This window comes from Talpa europaea (assembly GCF_964194135.1).
Source record: "Talpa europaea genome assembly, chromosome: 12".
Taxonomy (NCBI): Eukaryota; Metazoa; Chordata; class Mammalia; order Eulipotyphla; family Talpidae; genus Talpa; species Talpa europaea.
This window is the reverse complement of record NC_140079.1, coordinates 34,152,063-34,173,718: the sequence shown is the minus strand read 5'-3', so window position 1 is coordinate 34,173,718 and position 21,656 is coordinate 34,152,063. Positions and strand designations below refer to the sequence as shown.

The window sequence follows — 21,656 nt, the reverse complement described above, 5'->3', positions numbered from 1 at the left end:
AATCAATCAAGTTATCAAATAGTTTTTCTTCTTTCTAAATACTATCTTGGGCTGTAATCTCACAAGGTTAATTAAACTGCAATATTTGCAAGGAGCAAGTCTCTAAATATTAAAATAGCAGTAGCAGGTTTACTTGGTAAATAACAACAACTATTTAAAATTAATTAGAAAATAATTACTTCATAATCTTAAACAATCCTGTAAACTAATTAGAAGTTGAAGCTTAAGCTACAATTTAATATATTACAGTACATGTAAATTACATATTAATATTCCTTCCTTTGGACTATGGAGCTAGAAGAAATTCATAGCATTTGCCTGATTTGCAATTGAGATTGCTTAACACATTAGTATTACAAGATTACATATTCCTTTTTAAGTCTATTTCACAATCTCTCTATAATAACCTCATAATATAAAATGTACTGTTCTCTGATACTGAAGAGTATTTGAATTTATACATTGATGGGATGAAATTCAAGGAAAAAATTTTTTTACTGAAGTTCAGAAATAGATATTGGGACTCTAACTCAATCCTCAAAGGCCATAAATCATAGAAATACTACCTATCTTTCTAATATATCATTTTTAAAATTGAAATATAATTGACATGTTAGTTTTGGGTATACAACATAATGATCCAGTGTCTGCACATATTGCAAAATAATCAGCACATGAAGTCCAGTGTTAATGTAAATCACCATACATACAATTTTTTTTCTTGTGATGATGACTCTAAAGATCTATTTTCTGGGCCTCCCCTGGTGGCACAGCAGTTGAGTGCTGGGCTGCGAAGCTGCCCAAGGCCTCTGCAGCGCCAATTCGAACCCCGGCCACCAGCGAGGATCCCACATGGCACGCAGACCTCTCCTGCCGCACCCGCTGCTCCCCTCAGCAGTGAGTTTCGTCAGTCTGCCTATTCTGTTCCCTGCTCTGGCTCTGGTGAATTCTCTCACCCTCCCGCACTTCTGACTGTACCCAGTGCTTAAATAAATAAATAAATAAATAAATAAATAAATAAATAAATAAATAAATAAATCTTAAAAAAAAAAAGATCTATTTTCTTAGTAACTTTCATATATGCTATACCGTGCTATCAGCTTTGGTCACCATGCTGTATACAACATTCCCAGGACTTATTTTATTAGTGGAAGTAGGATTTTTTGACCTCCTTTACACATTTGCTGACTCCCCACTCCACATGTCTTGCAACAACAGATATGTGCTTTGCATTCATGGGTATCATTTATATTTGTTTACTTGACTGTTTTTAGATTTCACATGTGAGACCATAACAGAACTTTGCTTCTCTGTCTTATTTCACTAGGCATAATCTTTAATTATATTCTCTAGTCAATCCTCAACTCAACTTCACTTTGCCTACCAAGATTTCTTTTAAAAAATAAGAACATGTAGGATAAACATACAATGGAATACTACTCAGCTATGAAAAATAGACAAAAGTTTGCCACTAGCAACAACATGGATGGAACTGGAGGATTATGCTAAGTGAAATAAGTGAGAAGGAGAAAAACAAATAATGGTTTCACTTACACATGTGGAATATAGAGAAATAAACCAAATGGACAAAACTAAACCAAAATAAACCTTAAAAATTTGTTGGTAAAGTAAAGCTACCACAGGTAGTAGGGGGAGTGGAGAAGACCCATGGGACTACGGTAGAGAATTATGAGTGCCTTGGTGGTGGGAGTGGGTGTGATTATTTAACCCTGACTCACCTACAATGCAATAAAACAATATTTCCTCAATAAAGTAAAATTTTAATTTTTTATGCTTTATCAATACAATGCTTATTCTGCTGGCTAATTATATGGAAATGCTAGCATAGCTCTATTCCTTTTTTTTCCTTCATAAAGGAAATCTGATTTTCTTATATTCTGTACAATAGACAATTGAAATAAAATCATACTTATTTTGTACTGTGTTTGAGATAGCTATATTGTGATTTCACTAGAAAACTGTGTAATTTTATGCTCTCCTTTAATCTTGTGAAACCAATCTTGCAAAAGTAATCTGAGTAGTTTTTGTTGCTGAAAGGAAAATCTTTACTAGTACTTTCAGCACACTTTGATCAAAATAACCAGTTACCACTGTGAATTTTTCTTTCTCTTTATTGAGGTTAAACCTGTTTACAGCACTATTTTTGATTCAGTAATTCACACTTCCTCAGACTTATGTGACTACATCACACCCACCACCAACTCATCCACAGTGCACTGGGCCCCCTGCCCTACTCCTTTGGTAGCTTCAATTCTAATCATTTACACATGTGTGTGTGTATACATAGGCAGGTATGTATGTATGTATCTCCACATAGAAAACAATCCCAATGACAAAACTTCCCAGCTGGTAGTCTTGAGCATTTAAGACTTGAAGTCAATTTAATCTGAAATTCGTGTATTTGCAGTTTGCAGGAGACCTGAGGCACAATTCTTTTTGTCTGTGTATTTTTCCTTGTGGTGGTAGAAGTATGATTCATGTACATGAATAACTTGATAATTATGTCCAAAGGGGACTTAAACTCCTTTTTATTTTTGGTAATGCTCCACACTTCTCTGTAGCCACCTCTGGTGGGAGTGATTTGAAAACTCTCCACTTTCTAAAACTGTATAATAAAATAACATGTGGACATTAAAGTAATAAAATGGGTAATTTTGCACTATATCCTTATGTTCACTTTCTCTATGTATCCTCTCCTCATCACCTCCTTTCTTGGAGGTAAACACTACCACAAATTTTGTATTATATCACTCCCTTTTTTTCCCTTTATACTTCTATCAATGCAGAAATTTTTAAATAGAGTATTCTTTTCAATGTTTCCAGTTTTGAATTCTAAGTAAATGGAGTATGATAGCATTCAAGTATAAAGTCATAGAATTCTTTTGCTCAATAATCTGTTTTTCATATCCATTCACACTGATGTCAATAGCTAAAGTCATTCCTTTTCCCAACTGTATGTCATGCCAATATATAAATATATCAGTTTATAACCATTCTATTATTGCTAGAGGTTCAAGTTATCTCCAGCGTGAAGCTATTAGCAAAGAATTGCTGTGAATGGTTTGGATGCGACTTCTGCTAGACAAGCACAAGTACCAACCTGGGGAAAACACTTAGGAAAGGGATTACTTGATTATAGGAAAGGCACAAGGTAAAGTTTTATAGTTAATGATAAGTCAATTATAACATTATACTCTCACCATCTATGTGTGAGTTTTCCTGATAAACCAGATCCTTACCAATATTGACACTGTCAGATTTTCAAAGTAGGAGGTGGGGAAATCTAAGGGTTTATCATAATATTATTAATACATATTAATCTTATAAATAATAAGGTTACTGGGGTACTTTTGCTAAAAGTCTTGTTTAAAGTTCTCCTAAATTGTAGTTGATTTTATTCTCTTTCAGTGTTCTTAGAAAAACAGGATGGTTTAACTGTTAATGTAGAGAATTTGAAATTCTCTTACATACATTTGAAAATTTTGAGCTGATGTTTACAAAAAAAATTCTTCTCTACTCTAAATCAAAATTCCTAATTATAATATTGTAAGTGTTAAAGTGTATCTTTCACATTTAGCCCACCTGGAGTTGATTTACGAGAAGACTTACATAATAGAGAGCCAATTATTCTTCCACAAGGATAACCAACTGTCTTGTAAACTATTGAACAGCCATCTTTTCTCCACTGATTAGTATCTCCTTTGTCATTTACCAAGTCCTCTTTTTCTCTGATATCCTGCAGTCTCATTAAAATATGTTTAATGTTGGGTTCCTGTGATTTTTCTACTGGTGATTATTGAGGATTACTTTGACTGAGAACATTTTACAATCGTTTAACAGTACCAAAAAAAAAAAATCCCATTTTTGCATTCCCTCCATTATCTCCACTGGCAGCCCACTGAGCATGAATTATATCTTTCCACTCTGACTTCCATGTTGCCTGCGTCTTTTACATTTTACATTCTCTTATTCATATTTTCCCATTTTTAATTTCCTGGATTTAACTATAATTTCTTTAGTTCTAACTTCCAGTGTACTAATTTTTGTGTCAGTTGTGTCTAATATGGTTTTATATATACTGTAAAGCAACCAACCCATTCCGGGCAGGTTTATGAATGGTTCTAGCAGTCACATGCTCTTCGCCGTTGTTTGTAGTCGCTGTACTCCTCTATACACTCCACTCCTCCACCCTTAACACCGCACTACCACCACACCGCACTCTGCTGCACCACCCTTATAAATCAGTCTCTTAGCGCAGGTGTACCCACCTACGCATGCCCACACCCTACTCCAGGTGCCAGCCATCAGGCACGCACTCAGGACCGCAGGGTTCCATCATCTATCCTAATGGTGGGAGGGCAGAAAAGCCTGATACCTTTTACCTTACCCTACAGATGCCTAGTGAGAATTAGGATTTTTCTGATTGCAAATCTATAGCCCTGTCTCACATGTTTAAGCTTCTCTTCTATTTAAATTATGTTAAGCAATAACACTTAAAGCATGACTGAAAAGTTGCTATCTGACACTTTGGATCTGCTTTTCTCATCCATTAATTTCTATTGGTTTTTACCCATAGTACTTAGTTTTCCTCTGTGCTTGTAGAAGGCGGGGCAGGGGAGGTACTTTTTGTTTGATTTGGTTTTCATTATTAGCTACTCCTTCTCCAGAGCACTCTACTCTTGGAAATTCTTTAACCATAGGAAATTCTTTAACCATGGAGGGATAGTGTTTTTTGTTCCTGCTATCGCTGACAACAACTTAAGTTAAATACACCCCCTACAATTTGTTCAATCTATACACATAACATGACAGGCACATTTCTCTCTTTCCTGAGTCCAGTGATGTGCTTAATATTTTAAGAAATATTTTAAAAATGGTTAACTTACATTTCAAAAGTATTTATCAAAGGGCTCACTTGGGGTGTTTATTTGCTGCAATGCCAGAAATAAAAACACATCCACATTTGAAGCCTTTTTATTTTTCTGTATTATTTTTAACCTAGTATTGGTGAGGTATTATGAGAGGACTAAGTTAGATTTAAGGTAAAATTTTTGAACACAAGATATCTAGTTTATAAGGAGTCATAGTTATAACACTTCTGGGATCTACTGGACTCTGGCAGAGAAACAGCTAGTGCCCTTATCAATTCCCAGAGGTAGACCCCAGGCTGCAGAAAGCTGTTAGTACCAAAGAGAGTTCAAGTCACCAAAGCCTAAATTTCTACCCACTTTTCAAATTTCCTCACTTACTAGTCTTCAACCTTCAAGTTCTGCCACATTAAAAAAAATACTGCAGAAATGACCAAGGACTGAGGTTTTGCAAGAATACTCTCAGGCAATTGCCCAGGTTCTCATCTTTGCTGCTTAATTTCTCTTTTTATGATTGTTTCTCTGACTCTGACTGTCATCATTTCTGTTTGGTATTGATGATGCGATGAATGAGAATAAGTTTTCTCCTTGGTCCAACCCCTCAGCTTTCCTTTCTCTGTGGCTCTGTGTCCTCCACATACCTTTTCCCACTTGGGATCACTTCCATTTGCTCTTTTCCTGGATCTCTGACTAATCTCTAGATACCAGTCATCCTCCTTGGGTACCTGATTTGTCTAGAGCTGTAAGTTAGTGAGAATTCTAGAGGGAATTTCTTGCTCCTTGAGTAAAAGGTACATTATTACTCAAACTAGATAGCTGAGAAGGCTACCTGAATTGGTCTTCCGTCAGGTGTCAGCACCTCTTCTGAAAGTTCCATCATCTTCAGGGCCATCAGGGCAATGGGCTTGGCATGGCAGAGGCTCTTCCTGTGCAGTCCTGCGGCAACACAGTAGGCATCACCTATTGTTTCCACCTGCAGCAATCAGACAGATCGAAAGCAAATGTGAGATAATGAGCCAGAATAGCAATGATTAGTTATCTGCAATCACAACTGCTGTTGAAAAACATGTCAACACAACATCAATAAATTAAGCAATTAGACAACTGAGTGTAATCACAGCAGGGTTTGCAAACAATCATAGTCAAATGCTGACATCTCACTCGAGGACTGTTCGACAACATTATCACCATAGATGATCACTGATATCAGAACACCAGAATAGAAAATCATTATTCCCCACAAATGGAATTATCAGTAATTTGCCAAAAAAATTTCGAATTACAACCTTTTACAAAGTGACCCTCTCATCTCCTTCAAACTTTCAAGTAGAAAGTCATTCACTGAAAAGCCATTTTTCCCAATTTTTCTACCTTCCCAATTGTGCCACGCTTTTTAACATCTATAATTTATTGTCAAGACTATTCTTAATTACTATGAATAATCTTAATTTTTATCATTTCTTGAATTCATGCTCTGTGCCATTAATTGCACTGACCACATTAAAAGCACTATCTCATTTAACCTTAATTGGAAGAAATTAGTAGTAGTTATATTTGAGAGATGGGAAATTGATGTGCATATGTCCTACAATTAAAGAGTCAAAAGGTACTGTTAGTCTAAACAGACTTTCATCTAATTCTGTTGTCAGATCCACTGTGAATGGCTATTGCCTTGCGCATATTTTATAATATCACCCAGGTTATAATCGCCAAATTCCCAGAGGATAGAATATGGCATAAATGCTAGAGCCACCCTATTTGCAGAGAAATGTGCTCCAATTACCCAAAAATAAACATGCTGGTAAGCTCCTCAACGGTTCTAATATTTTTACTGAACAAAGTGGTAAACTATTTCATTAAATGCCTCATTCCAGTATCACCTTTGTGAAGATCTTCATGGTCCTTTTATCAGTTCTAGATAAATCCTTTCTTCTACTGTTTCAATGGAATTTTCTACCACACTTCCCTGTTGTGATTTCAAAATAAGGTATAACTAAAATGCACCTACAAATAATCAAATGCACACACAAATAAAATATGTGCTCTTTAAGACTGGGGCTATGTAGTTTCCATTTCTGTATTAATAGTGCTTATCATAGTATCTAATATAGCTGTTTATTAAGTATCTCCTAAATGAATGAATGAACAAAGGTCTATGTGTCATAAAGAGATGTGTGTAGGAGTAAACTGTCTTTAAATGACAGGATATGCTTCTATAATAAACAAGAAAAATATAAAAATATTAAGACTTAATGGCAATACTTAAATTTTGTGTGAATACATTCTAATCTTATAGTATTAAAAATATGTACTACTTTAAATTCTTTGAGCATTAATTTAGGGAATATGACAAGAACAATTAAGAATGGGGCATGTGCAGTTGTATGGGGGAATATAAAAATAAAATTTATTATTAAAAAAAAGAAACTCATGAGATTAGAAATGCCAAAATTGTAATTTGATTATCAGAATGTTATCAGGGTGTATACATCAAATATGATGCAAATAGCCTTCCATCTATCAGAAAGTTCAAAATCATTTCTTCAAGAACCATTTTCGGATGCTACAAAAATGGAAATAAAATCAGATGATTTTATGACTTTTTTTTTTGTTTTATTAACCAGCCCTATGCAGAATCAAGGCTACAAGAGTGGGGGTGGAAACATGGTGTGGAGGGGGTACAAGGACTATGGTGCCTGGGTGGTGGGTGTGGTGACAGACATCTGAGCAAGTGTGCTCACATCCATGCCTCTGAACCACATACAATATTATAAATGTACTCTCAATTAAAAAATGAACATTGGAGTCTATAAAACAAAACAGAAAAAATCAGATGGTAACACAAAAACAATGTAGTGTAAGCTGGCAAGGGTTTTATTCCAAAGATCAATATATACTTCCCCAAAAAATTCCCAAGGAAAACACCAGCAAATAATACATGTCTAAAATGAGGTCACTTAACCATTTGACCCCTAAAAACATGTTATTTGATCATCTCCACATTTATCTCATCCTTTTGGATGTCTTCACAGTTTTAAAATCTAGAATGCTGTTAACTATGTAGTTTGAATCTCACTTCTGATTTTCAGATATTCACAGAGGCAGGTAAATTATTTGTCTTAACTGAACAGCTTTACAGTGACGCTGGGCATGTATGCTCCTGGAGCATGACCCCTTGAAATCTTTGTCCTCCTCCTCCTCAGCATTAGCATTTCAGCAGACTGCTCAATGGTTTCCATGCAATGTGTACTGCTAGAATTTACCACAAGAATATGCAAAGATTAGTTATATGTTGCATTTTACTCCTTAGGACTGTGTAATGGAATAGTATGAAGAGGACAGACTGATAGAGGATGAACTATAACACATAAACCCAATGAAGTGCAAGAATCATGTGTACAACATAAATATAATACATTCCCATTAAAATTCTTGCCTGGCACTGTAAGATTTTGTGGTGTTTAGTTTCCAAATAGTTGAAGTTATATCAGCTATCAGAAATAATAGGATCAATAAGAATAAAGAACGGCAACAAAAAGCAATAAACCATGATAATGTGTGGGTTTCACACAATTATTAATAAATATTCAACATAAAGGGGATAAAAAGCTGTTTCCATCATGCCAGGCTAGACATGTGACAGTAACAACATGCCCTCCAAATCTTAATGCCCTGAAGCAACAAAGACGTCTTTCTGATTCATGCTATCTATTCGTATGGGTTAAGGGCCTGGGGTAGGAGAGACAGACACTGTGTCAGCTCCCTTCACTCCAGGAAGAAGCCTAGTAGAACCTCCTCATCTGCAGCTGGTTGCTATGGCAGAGGAAATGAGGTTCCGACAAACTGAACACTAGCTTTTAAAGCTTTTTCCCAGATGCACCATATGGAACTTCTCTGGATTCCTGCACCAGTACAAGTGCTATGGCTATGCTTAACACAAAGGGAAGAGGATAATACAACCCACTTGTGCCCACCAAGAAAAATAGTTGGTGAAGAGCATCCCTCCCCTCAAGGGTGATGTTCAAGAATCCCAGCCAGAAAGCCCCCAGAGGTCTGGAAAGTACACACCTTATATCTTACCTGCAAAGAACAGGTAATAATCTGAGAGGTGCTTTTCTTCCCTTGCAGATACATTCAGCATCTTAACCTGAAAATCTGGGCAGGAACAATACCTCCTTGGTAATGCAGCTTTCTGCTACAACCCCAGTCCTCTTTTGTTACCCCTTCATCTAGATAATCAACTTTGCATCATGAGGAGCTGGGAAAGTGAAAACATTGGTATCAATTTCAGTTATTTTTGAAATTCTTCCTGAACTTAGCCAAAGGTAAACAAGTGGACAATGTCACAAGAAACTCCCCAAATTTGACTATGTTCTGAAATCCTTCAAAATTGCCTCAGAGCAACATAATTTCAAATACAACAAACACCATTTCAAATAGTGCACATCATTTATTATTAGCATTAACAACCTGTTCTTGAATGACATTAGATAAGAATAAAGATGGCGAAACTGGGCATGGAAAGGATAGAGCTTATGCAAATATCTGAAAAACCTTACATCATTTTTTCTGAACACAGAAGAGGAGGTTTAAGGACTAAAAATATTATGTACAACTGATGTCCCACATATTATATCAAACTTTAAGAATTAACCTATCTCAATATGTCTTCTCAACACTTTATAATCAAAATCCTCACATCGCTCCAGAAATAAAGGTGATATAAATAAATTTCTTCGAGCTATGCATTTACCTTTTAGTTACTTTATTTTTTGTTTCAAATTAATCATTTAAAAGAATTTGTTTTAGCTCCTAAAAGAATCTCATTCTCATAATATTCTTCGCCCTCCCTCCAGACTAATGCACAGAAGTGTGTGAGAGGCTTCTCGGAGATGCAGTCACTCATGGAGGGAGGAGTGTGCGTGCTGCAGGGATGATGCTGGGGCAAGGATTAGCCTAAAACAACACTGCACACAATCAGGCAAGTGGATGTCCCTGTCCCATGAGGCTCATGCCCACCTCAGTCCACAGGTCCCACGGTTCTGGGTCTGTCTTCCTTTGCACTAAGACTTGAGAAAGGCAGTCTGAGGAGGGCACTTATGGGGAAGGGTGAGCACCTACGGGCAGTGGGCAGTACTGGGCCACCTCACTCTCTCCCTCTGGACCAATCAAGAGGAGAAGCACCCTTGAAAAATCTGCTTTTATAGTTGCTTTGCTTTTTGGTTTTGGCCTCTAATGCTTTTAAAAAACAGACAGAAAGGGAAAGAGGCCACAGAGAAGGGGAGGTATGAGAATAAACTCAGACAGACGATGAAACCTAAAAATCAAAAGTGCCTTCTTTCTAGTCTAGGCTCTCACAGGCACAGGTACTCGGTCGCCTGGTGATGGTCATTCAAGTGAGTGTAATGGAGCTGACGAATATGCTGCCTTATTCCTGGGCTTGTGGCATGTAAGAACACTTGGTTCTCAGAAAAGATGCCATGCTTGCCCACACTGGGAGGACAGAGCCACAGCTGCCTGCCTGCAGATGGCTCCAGAAGGTGACGGAGGGGGGTTTGGGTGGGGGGTTTCCAGTGACTGGCAGGGAGCCCAAGTAAACAGGCAGTTCTGGAGGTCCTCCTTGATAGATCAAGCAGAGAGGTGGATGGTTCTAGAAACAGACTCTCCAATTGACCAGCCAGAAAAGGCGGAGCACCAAAGGCCTTCATAAAGACACACCAGGAGCAACAGAGAAGGAAAGTGTGGCCTGGGGTAGATTTAGAGGCCCCTGACTTTCTGCTGTCTCCCTCCTACACACTTAGGGCTTTGCTGTTGTTTATGTGCCTGTTGTTCCAGACACTCAGCAGAGAAGTGAAATGCACCCCTGCAGGCAGACAAAAACCCAGTTGAAGCAGACCCCTGGGATGCCCACGGGACACACTTTCAGGGGAGCAACTTGCCAGTTAGCCAGCATGCACATAGCTTTCACTGTCTTAAGGTTCTAGACCTGGGGATACACTGATTCTCTTCAAATATGATGCATAAGTACCTACATGAAAAGCAGGAGGTAGGAAGGCCTGCACAGACAGGGCACCAGTGGTGTAGTATCATTTTCTTGGCTTTCTAAAGTCAACATTAGCTGGGGGAAACTGAAGCAGCACAGGCAGTGGCTGCCACTCCTTTCTAAAGGAGAAGGCAGACTGTGTCCTACGTGCTGGGATAGAACAGTGAGCCAGAAGAGGCTCCATCTCTCCTGGGGAACCAAAAAAGCAGTCTCCACCTCTTTAGCAACTGGCATATACCCTGTATTGAGAATCCACCCCCCCTCAATTTTTCCTTCCCTGTAAAACATGATTACCAAAATGCAAAATTATTATTAAGCTGTTCTTTTCAATTTTTCTAAGAAATCTTGTAGCCTTTCAATATTAGCATCTTCACAATAGGAACCCATTTATAAATGCTAAAGGTTGATATCCTGGGAATAATTTTGATTTACTAATGATATTAATGTTGCAAAAGGCATTAATGTGAAATCATGGATAATAAGAACCGAGATACAGTGAGTCATTCAAATAACCTTGTAATACTTCAGCATTCTGTGGGTGTTCCTGCCTTGCTGTATAATGATTGGGAAGACCCCGTCCCCTCCCCTCAGTCTGGCACTGTCATTAACCTGGACTGGAACATCAGACAGAGTAGCTTCTGGACAAAGGCACACACTCCTTTCGTGGTCTCAGGCAAATGACAGGCCCCCTGCTGTTTGGCGTCATTGTCATCTTGCATCTGGGCAGTTGTTCTGCCCTGGGAAGGTTTAAATTCCCAGCTTGATCATTCTCAGAGAAGCTGACTCTGAGGGTGGATTGAAAAGAGGTTCATTTCTTCTGGTTAAACAGAACCATGAAAAAACCTCATGGATGCACTCACTATTTTGAAAAGAGACATCTCAAAGAGGAAGAAAAACTATTTCTACCTCACTGCAAACACAGACCTCTCAGGCACATCCCAAACAATATGACAAACCAGGTCAAGTCTGTCTCATTCTGAGCCCTCGTTTTTTTGTTTTTTTTTTTTTTTTTCCAAGTTCACATTCCCTATTTCAGGGTCTGCAGCTTTCTTACACACAAACCTGACGGACAAATTTCTGTCTCCAGCACAGTGTGTATTGTGTTGGAACGTGTCTATGCTCTCCTCCTACATATTTACTCAGCTTTATACCCTTGGACCCAAGCACCATATCAGTCTGCCCAGTAAGACTTTTAAGTCCTTAAATTGCAAGCATCCTCTACGTTTAGGGATTGGAACTGCCCCCTTTGCAAATTTTTCACATGCAAAATTCAAGATCGTCTGCATGAGACTCATCCATTGGGTACTTGTTAAAAATTAGATCCTCAGGTCCTACCTAGAGCTGCCAAATCCAAATTTGTATTAGGGTTCAGCTATCTGCACTTACACATGTTCCCAGGTATATTTTTAGATTTTCAAGTCTAAAGACTTCTGGTATATGATGTGAATTAGAAATACTACAGATTCATTCAGATAGTCACCTTTTTTAAGGAGTTAATGAGTGTTCAGAAAGGAGAAGAGCACTTCTACCCTGAACCCCATTCATTCCCATAGCCTCCTTCTATCCAGAGAACAATAAGCTTCTCCAGACATTACCTTATTGTCAGAACTTTGGCCTCCAACTCCTAGCCCAGATACACACACACACACATACACACACATTCATACACACACACACACACTTGTTCTCTCCTCCCTACCTCTCTCCCTCCTCCTCCCCCTCCCACTACCTCTCTCTCCCATACATACACACACCCCAGATGCTGAGAATTTTCTGGCACAGTAGGTATTCAATGATCAAAAGAAAGTTTGTTTAAGTTCAATTAAATACATTGTGCATAATAGTTTAGCAATTCAAATGGAAACAAGTTTAACTAAGGGCTTACTGATAAATTTGCCTCAAAAATTCCCTTCATTCTTTCAAAAACTCTAATTACACTAATTTTGGTTGATGTTTCTGACCTAAATACTATTTCCTTAAGGATATCTCTATATGCTCAGCTGATACAGAACTAAAAAGGAGGTCATGTATATAAATAGCACAGTGATTTGGCCTAGGGACTACTCCCAAGTGAGGGAAAATGGATTCCAAATGACTACCTATCAAAGAAAGCTCTTCTCCTGGTCTATCAATGTGAATTCCAGTTCCTGCTCAGAAATCTCAATCCCAAGGAAATATCTATTACCTTGCCCCATCTGTCATAAAGGTTTTAGAACTCTAAGGCATGTTAGCATGAAAAAGTACATCAAAATCCCAGTTGAAATTTCTTTCTAAATTCCCAAGTTAAATGAGGGCAACTAAAAATTTCTTTTTACTGTACAACAGACTATATCCTGTAAGACCTTCAATAATATCTTCAAATCTCCTGCATTCACCTACCATTACCTAATTCACTCCAATCAAATTCATGCTCCAATCAAAATGAATCCTTCAGTATTCTTGGCAAACTCTCTGTACCACCAACCATCACGTTTATACTCAGAGCCTCAGAGCTTCTGTTATACCTGGAGCCCATCTATTCATGTTTTATAAGGTAATTATGAGTCTATTATTTTCAAGAAAAGTTTTCCAGGGATTCCTGATTTACCAGAATTTTAAATAGATTCCCCAAAGAAGAGTAAGTACCCACTATAAGTTCAGTAAACCTATAGAGTGCTAAATAAATATTAGAATCACCCATAAAAGTGAATAGTTTCAAGGCTTATTCAAAACTATAATAATTAAAGCAGTACAATAATGGTGAAAGAATAAACAGATCAGTGGAACAGAACAGAGTTACATAAATAGAGTCCCATGAATATAGTCAACTGATCTTGGATAAAGGAGCAAAAGCAATGCAGTGGGCAAAGGAAATCTCTTTCACAAATAGTGCTGGAACAACTGGACTTTCACATGGAAAAGAATGAATTACAGACCTAAACTGTATATTTTTTATTTTATATATTTTTTACATCATTTTTCATTTTTGCACAAGGTGTGCATTGTCATCTTGGTTATAGTCCCCATACAATCTCCACCCCCCTTATTTTGACCATAATCCCTCGTACCCCCCACCCCATAGTGTGTCTCTGGTTTATAGTTGCTTGTTGATTTTGATTTTTAATTTTATTATAATTAGTCTTTTTCCTGATCCCTTATTTAGGTTTTCTAAATTCCTGCTATGAGTGAGACCATGGGCAGAAGAGCTAAAAAGGAATTTCTCCAAAGAGGAAATGCAAATGAAAAAATGTTCAACATCACTTGTAATCAGGGAAATGCAAATCAAAACCACAGTGAGATACCATCTTGCATCAGTGAGAATGGCACATATTAAAAACCCTAGCAACAACAAATGTTGGCGAGGACATGGAGAAAAAAGGAACTCTCCAGCACTACTGGTGGGAGTGCAAACTGGTCCAACCACTATGGAAAGCTGTGTGCAGATTCCTCAACCTGCTAAAGATGGAGCTTCCATATGATCCAGTAATTCCACTCCTAGGTATTTACCCAAAGGACACAGAATCATTAATTCAAAAAGGGCACCTGCACCCCTGTGTTCATAGCAACACTATTTATAATAACTAAGCTATGGAAACAACCCAAATGCCCAAAAATAGATGACTGGATCAAGAAGATGTGGTACACAATGGAATATTACTCAGCAATCAAAAAAGATAAACTCATGCAATTTGCAGCAAAATGGGTGGAGCTGGAAGGGATCATGCTCAGCAAAATAAGCCAGAAAGAAAAAGAAAAATACCAGATCGACCTTATACTTTAAACCACCTAAGAGATCTACTGATTCAAAATGGGTCATAGACATAAATGTAAAATTCAAAAACATAAAACCACTAGAAAATGACATCAGAGAAAACCTAAATGACTGTGGGTATGGAGATTTTAGGGGTATACCCTAAAAAGGGTATACAAGACTATCTGTAATTAAAAGAAAGAATTGATTTGAAAAGAAGTATATGAAAGGATTGATAAACTGAACTTCATAAAAATGTAAAACATCTGCTCTGTTAAAGACAATATCAGGAAAATTTTAAGACACACCATAGACTGGGAGAAATACTTGCCAAAAAATAAACCATATAAAAAGGAACTCCTAAAAACTAAAATAATAAGAAAACAAACTATGCAATTAAAGAATGAACCAAAGACCTTAATAAGACCACTCACAAAGAAAATATACAGATGGAAAATTAACATATGAAAAGAAGCTGCACATGTCATCAGGGAAATGCAAATTAAAACACTTAGCTCCTCTACATATCTACTACAATGGTGAAAATGCAGAACACCAATAACACCAAATGCTGGCAAGGATGTGGAACAATGGGAATTCTCATGCATTGCTGTTGGGAATCCAAAATAATACAGCCTCTGATATTTTGGTGGTTTCTTACGGTACTAAAACATGTATATGCATGTTTTAATTGATCCAGCAATATTGTTCCTTGGAATTTACCCAAAAGGAGTTGAACATGTATGCCCATGCAAAAATATATACAAGGATGTTTATAGCAGCTCTATTCATAGCTGCCAAAACTTGGAGGTAACCAAGATACCCTTTAGCAAATAAATGGGTAAATATATTGTGATATAGCCAGACAATGCAATACTCTTCTGCACCAAAAAGAAAAAAAGTGAGCCAGCCATGATAAGACATGAAGATTTAAATGCATATCACTAATTTAAAGAAGCCAATCTTAGCTGTTGCAAATAGTGTTGCAAACAAACATAGGAGAGTAGGTTTCATTTCGAATTAGTTTTTGTGTCCTTTGGGTAAATGCCTAAGAGTGGAATTGATGGGTCATAAGGTATAGCCATCTTTAATAATTTGAGGGTCCTGTACGCAGCTTTCCTTAGTGGTTGGACAGTCTGCACTCTCACCAGCAACGACCTAAATGCCCAAAAATAGATGATTGAATCAAGAAAATATGGTATACATATACAATAGAATACTTCTCAGCAATTAAAAAAGATAAACTTATGCCATTCACAACAACATGGACAGAGCTGAGGGATTATGCTCAGTGAAATACATTAAGACAGAAGGAAAAAGAAAAATATTGGATGGTATCACTTATAGGAGGAATATAGGGAGAGTGAACAAAGGGTCAAAAAAAAAAAAAAGAGGCAAAACTTGTAGGCAACCTTAGATCTGAGGCTTAGAGCAGGGGATGGGGTGAAAAAGGGATCAAAACGGGAGGGAAGAGCACAAGAGGCCATGGTGATGGATCACAGGTGATGTGGTGGTGAGAGAACTACAGGGACTCTACCTGAGAAAATAAATCAAGTACTGCAAGGAAATGAACAACAATGTAAAAAAAAATTAAAAATTAATAAAAGGAAAAGTATAAAGACATCAATCTGAAAAAGCAAACTACTGTGTGATTACAGCTACATAGACAACACTATGGAGATACGAAAAAGATCAGTGGTTGGTGGGCCTCCCTGGTGGCACAAGGGGTTAAGCATCACACTATGAAGCAATCCTCAGCCTCTGCAGCACGCGTTCGATCCCCGGCCAGCCAGGGAGCAACCCACATGGCTTAGCCGACCTCTCCTGACCTGCCTGCTGCTCCCCTCAGCAGTGTATTTCAGTCAGTCTGCCTGTTCTGTTCCTTGCTCTGTCTCTGGTGAATCCTCTCACCCCCCACATCTCTGGCTTGTACCCCAGCTCTTGTATGCATAGATAAATAAATCTTAAAAAAAAATCAGTGGTTGGGGTAAAGGTGGAGGGAGCAATAAGAGAGAGCAAGGAGGATGTTAAAATTAGTAAAAATACTCTATATGATATTATAATCATGGATATAAATCATTATACATTTGCTCAAACCCACAGAAAGCAAAAACATGAGAGTAAGCCCTAGGTAAACTATGGGCTTTAGGTGATTATGATATGTCAATAAAGGCTTACCCTTACTAAAAATGCACAATTCTGGTGAGTGATATTCATAATGGGAACAATCCTCTCTATACACTTTCCTCTCAATTTCACTGTAAACCTGTAACTCCTCTAAAATATATTTTTAAGTTAATAGTGCAGCCAACTTAGCAAATCAAGTAGAATTATTTTATTAATGATTTTTTTGAAGGAAGACAATCTAACCTCCACAAATCCTATTAGTTTCATGTATCCATGGAACTACTATCTTCTATTCTCACAGAGTAAGTATAGTTTTAGGAAATATGTCTTCCTCAAGCCTTCTTCCATGAGTCAAATTTGTTAGGTGCTCCCAAGTCCAACTTTCATGTCATCTTTTCTTACTTTTCCTTCAGTAGGATATCATCTTTGTTTCTTTCAAAACACAATAAAACTGGGCTTATACATCCCTTACACTGTGGCTATTTGTGTTCATACTTTTTCTCCTATCCTCCTGTATAGATTGCATAGCCATTTAGCTTTAAAGGCAAGAGCAGCATCTTAGTTGTCTATTTAAGTCCTACAGGGGCTTCATAGTGTTATTAGATACAGAATGATGACTGAGTCAAATTGTATTATAAACATCTCTGTAAGAGCTAGGTCAATATACATAATGTGTAAATTACCTTTCAAAATGAAAATTATTGTTACATATCTCCCAATGTGTCTACTCAATCAACTCAGTTTGAGCATACATGAGGCAAAATAAGAAATTCTCAAGTGGTAGTATTTGCTTGAATGATGGAATGGCAGTCTTCATTAAGTATACTGTAGGGCTCCAACATTGACTTAAGTCCCTGTACACACCTATTAGTCAAGGTAATACTATCACCATCTCTTACTAGAATCATGGCAATACCAATTTTATGTTCTACTTTGTCCACTAATCCCACCTTCTCATCAAATCTTTACACCACACTGTTATTAAGGTCATTTTTATAAAGCAAACTAGAGCTTGTGCTTGAATCACTCCAGTAACCAGAGTGTATGATTTAGGCAATCTATTTCATTGTTGGAAACAATGACTTTCATAAGGCTCTTCTAGTGAGTAAAATTAGTTTTTAATTTCTTTACAGAGATTCTCTTTAGCTTCCTAGGGCAAAAGAGAAAAATTCTTTACAAAGTTCAAACACACTTAATAATAGCACATATTTCATTACTTATCAGGGAAATGCAAATCAAAACTACAATAAGATAGCTAACCTCACCCCTGTGAAAATGAGCCACCTCAAAAATACCAGAAGCAACAATTAACTACTGAGAAGCGTGGAAAGCAAGGATCCCTTGTACACTGTTGTTGGGAATGGAGAACAACCCAGTCCCTGTGGAAAAATATAGATATTTCTAAAATTATGATAGACCTATTTTCAATACGATCTAACAATTCTACTCCTAGGAATCTATACAAAGAATGCAAAAACACTGATTTGAAGGGATATGTACAGTCCTATGTGCATTGCAGTGTTGTTTATAATAACTAAGTTATGGAAACTAAGTATATAGTGATATATGAGTGGATTAAAAAGATCTGGTATGTACACAATGGAATACTACTCAGTTACAAAATTAAAAAATGATGAAATATTGTCATGTGTGACAACATGATGGGGCTGGGGGAGATTACACTAAATGAATTAAGTCAAAAGGAGACCAAAGGACTATGGTGGAGGATTATGGAAATAGTGCAGTAACATGCATCTGAACAGGTGTGAATCTGTACCTCTGAATGATACCAATGTTGGTCAAACCAACGTTACCTCAGTAAAAAATAATACAATTAAAAATGGTGCAGTTTTGAAAGCCCTTAAAAAGACCTAGATTATATTCTTAATTCTAGCAGAAATTCAAACCGCAGTCTAAAAATTCAAATTTATTTTTGAAATGACATGTCAAGGGCCCTCATCTTCCTCACAAAAGTATTTTACTATAAGATCATTTTATACTCTGAACAGTCCTGTCACTTATAATTGTTCGAATTTTTTGGTTGTTCTCATTTTAAAGGTATGAAATTTGCCTGTGATTGCCAAAGGCACAGGACATAGGACACTAATTTATGAAATATACAAATATGCATGCTAAAAGAATCTTTGGTAATATTTCTGCATCTAATTAATTAGGAATACTAGCCATCTGATACATAAATGATTTCAACCACTGTGTCCTAAAATATGGGTTTGGGGCTCAATCAGAAATAAATTCAAATAGCATCTCTGCCACTTACTAAATTCAACTTCAAAAGGGATGGTTCTTCTGGGAATTAAGTAAACTATCGCAAGTAAGGCATCTAACACTGTGTCTGGAACACAGTTTGCAAGTAGTAAATGCGAATTCCATCATTTTATATCCACTTTAAGAAATTTTCACTTTTTAAAATTACATCTGCATGGTGGTAAATAGTGGGAGAATTATTTTGTATTTCTGCTACATAAGGCTTATTGAAAAAGGTAATGGAAACACTCCAACTCATAAGATTTGAAGTTTGCATGGAGACTCAGATAAATGAGAGATAACTGTCCTGTTTGGAAGATCAATTACCATTTTAGTAAACTAATCCAATACCCAGGTATTACAAACCTTGATGGGCCAAGCCACACTATGCTGTGTGGAGGTGCCTCAGAACACTAAAAAGGGATCTACCCTAGAGGCAGTGATTCCACACCTAGGAATCTACCCAAAGGACACAGAAACACACTTTGAAAGGAAACTTTTACTCCTATGTTTATTGCAGCCAAGAGATGGAAACATCCCAAATGCCCTAAAGTAGACAAAGGGATCAAAAAGTTGTGGTATATTTACACAATGCAATATTACTCAGCAATCAAAAAGACAAGCTCATGCCATTTACAACAACATGGTGGAGCTGGAAGGGATTATGCTAACCAAAATTACAAGGAAAAAGATAAATACCAGATGGTCACACTTACATGTGGAATATAGAGAAACCAAACAAATGGTCAAGAAAAAGTCAAAACTAGCAAGCTGATCCTATAGAACTGAGGCATGCAGCAAAGGAGGGAATGAGAGGAGCAAAACAGGGGTGAGATGAACACAAGGGAAGATGGTGATGGTTCACGGGTGATACAATGGTAGGAGACCTATGGAGACTACAACAATGTAAGGAGGGAAATAATTTATAATAAAAATAATTTTAAAAATTTAAAAACAAACCTTGATGGACCCTAACTAACATATTCATATTGTAAAGCTTGCCATAAATCCTTTGCTAAATGACCTCAGGTTAATAAAAGTGATTATCTGATGGCATTAATTCTTTATGAAGAAAACTTGATATTTTAAGTGAATTTTTAAAATAAACTTATTGGAGTAAAACTTAAAATTGCAATATGCATACAAACTAAAAGTTTCTCATACTGGTTTTTTTTAATTTATTATTTATTTATACAAGAACCGGGGTACAGGCCAGGTGTGCGGGAGGGTGAGAGTATTCACCAGAGACAGAGCAGGGAACAGAACAGGCAGACTGATGAAATATACTGCTGAGGGGAGCAGCGGGCATGACAGGAGGGGTCTGCTGCACCTCTTGTACTGTTTTGATAAAGGTGTTTGTGACGAGGAAAACATTGAGTTCAAAATGTTTACAATTTATTGAAATACTAAAGAGAGATCAGTTAATGACACAAACACTGTAAAGCTAGTGAAAACTTTTTCACGTACATCCTGGGGTAACATTTATCCTTAGAGATAGAGAAAATTCTAGCAACATGGTCCTTGTATACGCAGAAAGCTTGCTAGAAATTTATATCATAAATTTTCAGACTGTTTTAAGAATTTATATCTATTTCCCAGATGCCTTATTCCATTCTGGCTGCAATAACAAAATAGCATGGATGGAATAGAGTTTTAATAACAGGAATTCCTTTCTCATGGATTTAGAGGCTGGGAACTCCAATATCAAGGTCCAGGTTGATCTGGTTTGCCAATAGGGGCTCCTTTCTAGGCTTGCAAATGCCCACCTACTCCCTGAGAGAGAGAGAACTCACATGGCAGAGAGAGAGAACTCTGCTCTCCTTATAATGCAGAGATACAATCCTGGGGTCTCTTCCTTCTAATCTCAACTAAACCTCATTACCCTTCCAAAGGCTGCACCTCAAATTCCTTCATGTCAGAGGTCATGCCTTCGAAAATGAAGTTGGAGAGGACATATCATAATAGTTGATAATAAAAAATAAAAAGTATCACTCTGCACTTGCAACAGTCTTGGTAAATTTAAAATCAATATGGATAAAAACAACCCCAAGTACTTTACTTCATAAATTCAGCAAGACACTTCATCAATTTTTTTATTTCTGCTTGGCAATCCAAATTAATTGACCCATTTAACTGCCTTTGAGTTTGCTACAATATTAAAAGATGTAACTGAATACAGAAGGAAAAGAAGCTGGAGTTTCATATTAGAATATTAAAAAAAATCAACATTCCAGGTTCAGTTTCATAGTGATGGTCATAGACATTGCACAAGTCAATGCCACTTTAATAAACACTTACTTCTTTATAAGTTCCATATTGCAATTCAAGCTGCTCAGATAAAAATCACCCATGAAGACAAGAAATACAAGGAAGAGGATCTATTGATATGAGGACCCAATGAAAGGAAACAACATATTTCAAACAGCTACCTCTCTTGTCCCTACTTTTACCCTCTCCCTACCCTTCTTTCTTCATAGTCTTCAGCATAAAATGCCTTCTGATAACCTGAAATAACTAACTCAAGCAAATAAGCATTCTATTTCTAAGAAGCACTGGATACACAATACTCATGCACACTCAAGCATGTACCTTTCTCTCTCTC

General features: G+C 37.1%; 1 protein-coding gene across 1 annotated transcript in view; it reads right to left on the bottom strand.

Moving 5' to 3' along the window:
* GUCY1A2 (guanylate cyclase 1 soluble subunit alpha 2) overlaps nt 1-21,656 on the bottom strand; it is a gene marked incomplete at its 5' end in the record, with an annotated part of 284,694 nt that overhangs the window by 71,183 nt on the left and 191,855 nt on the right. The window contains one exon of the mRNA XM_084249569.1: nt 5,719-5,862. Within this exon, the coding sequence (XP_084105695.1) occupies nt 5,719-5,862 (144 nt within the window). The remainder of the gene's footprint in view (nt 1-5,718; nt 5,863-21,656) is intronic.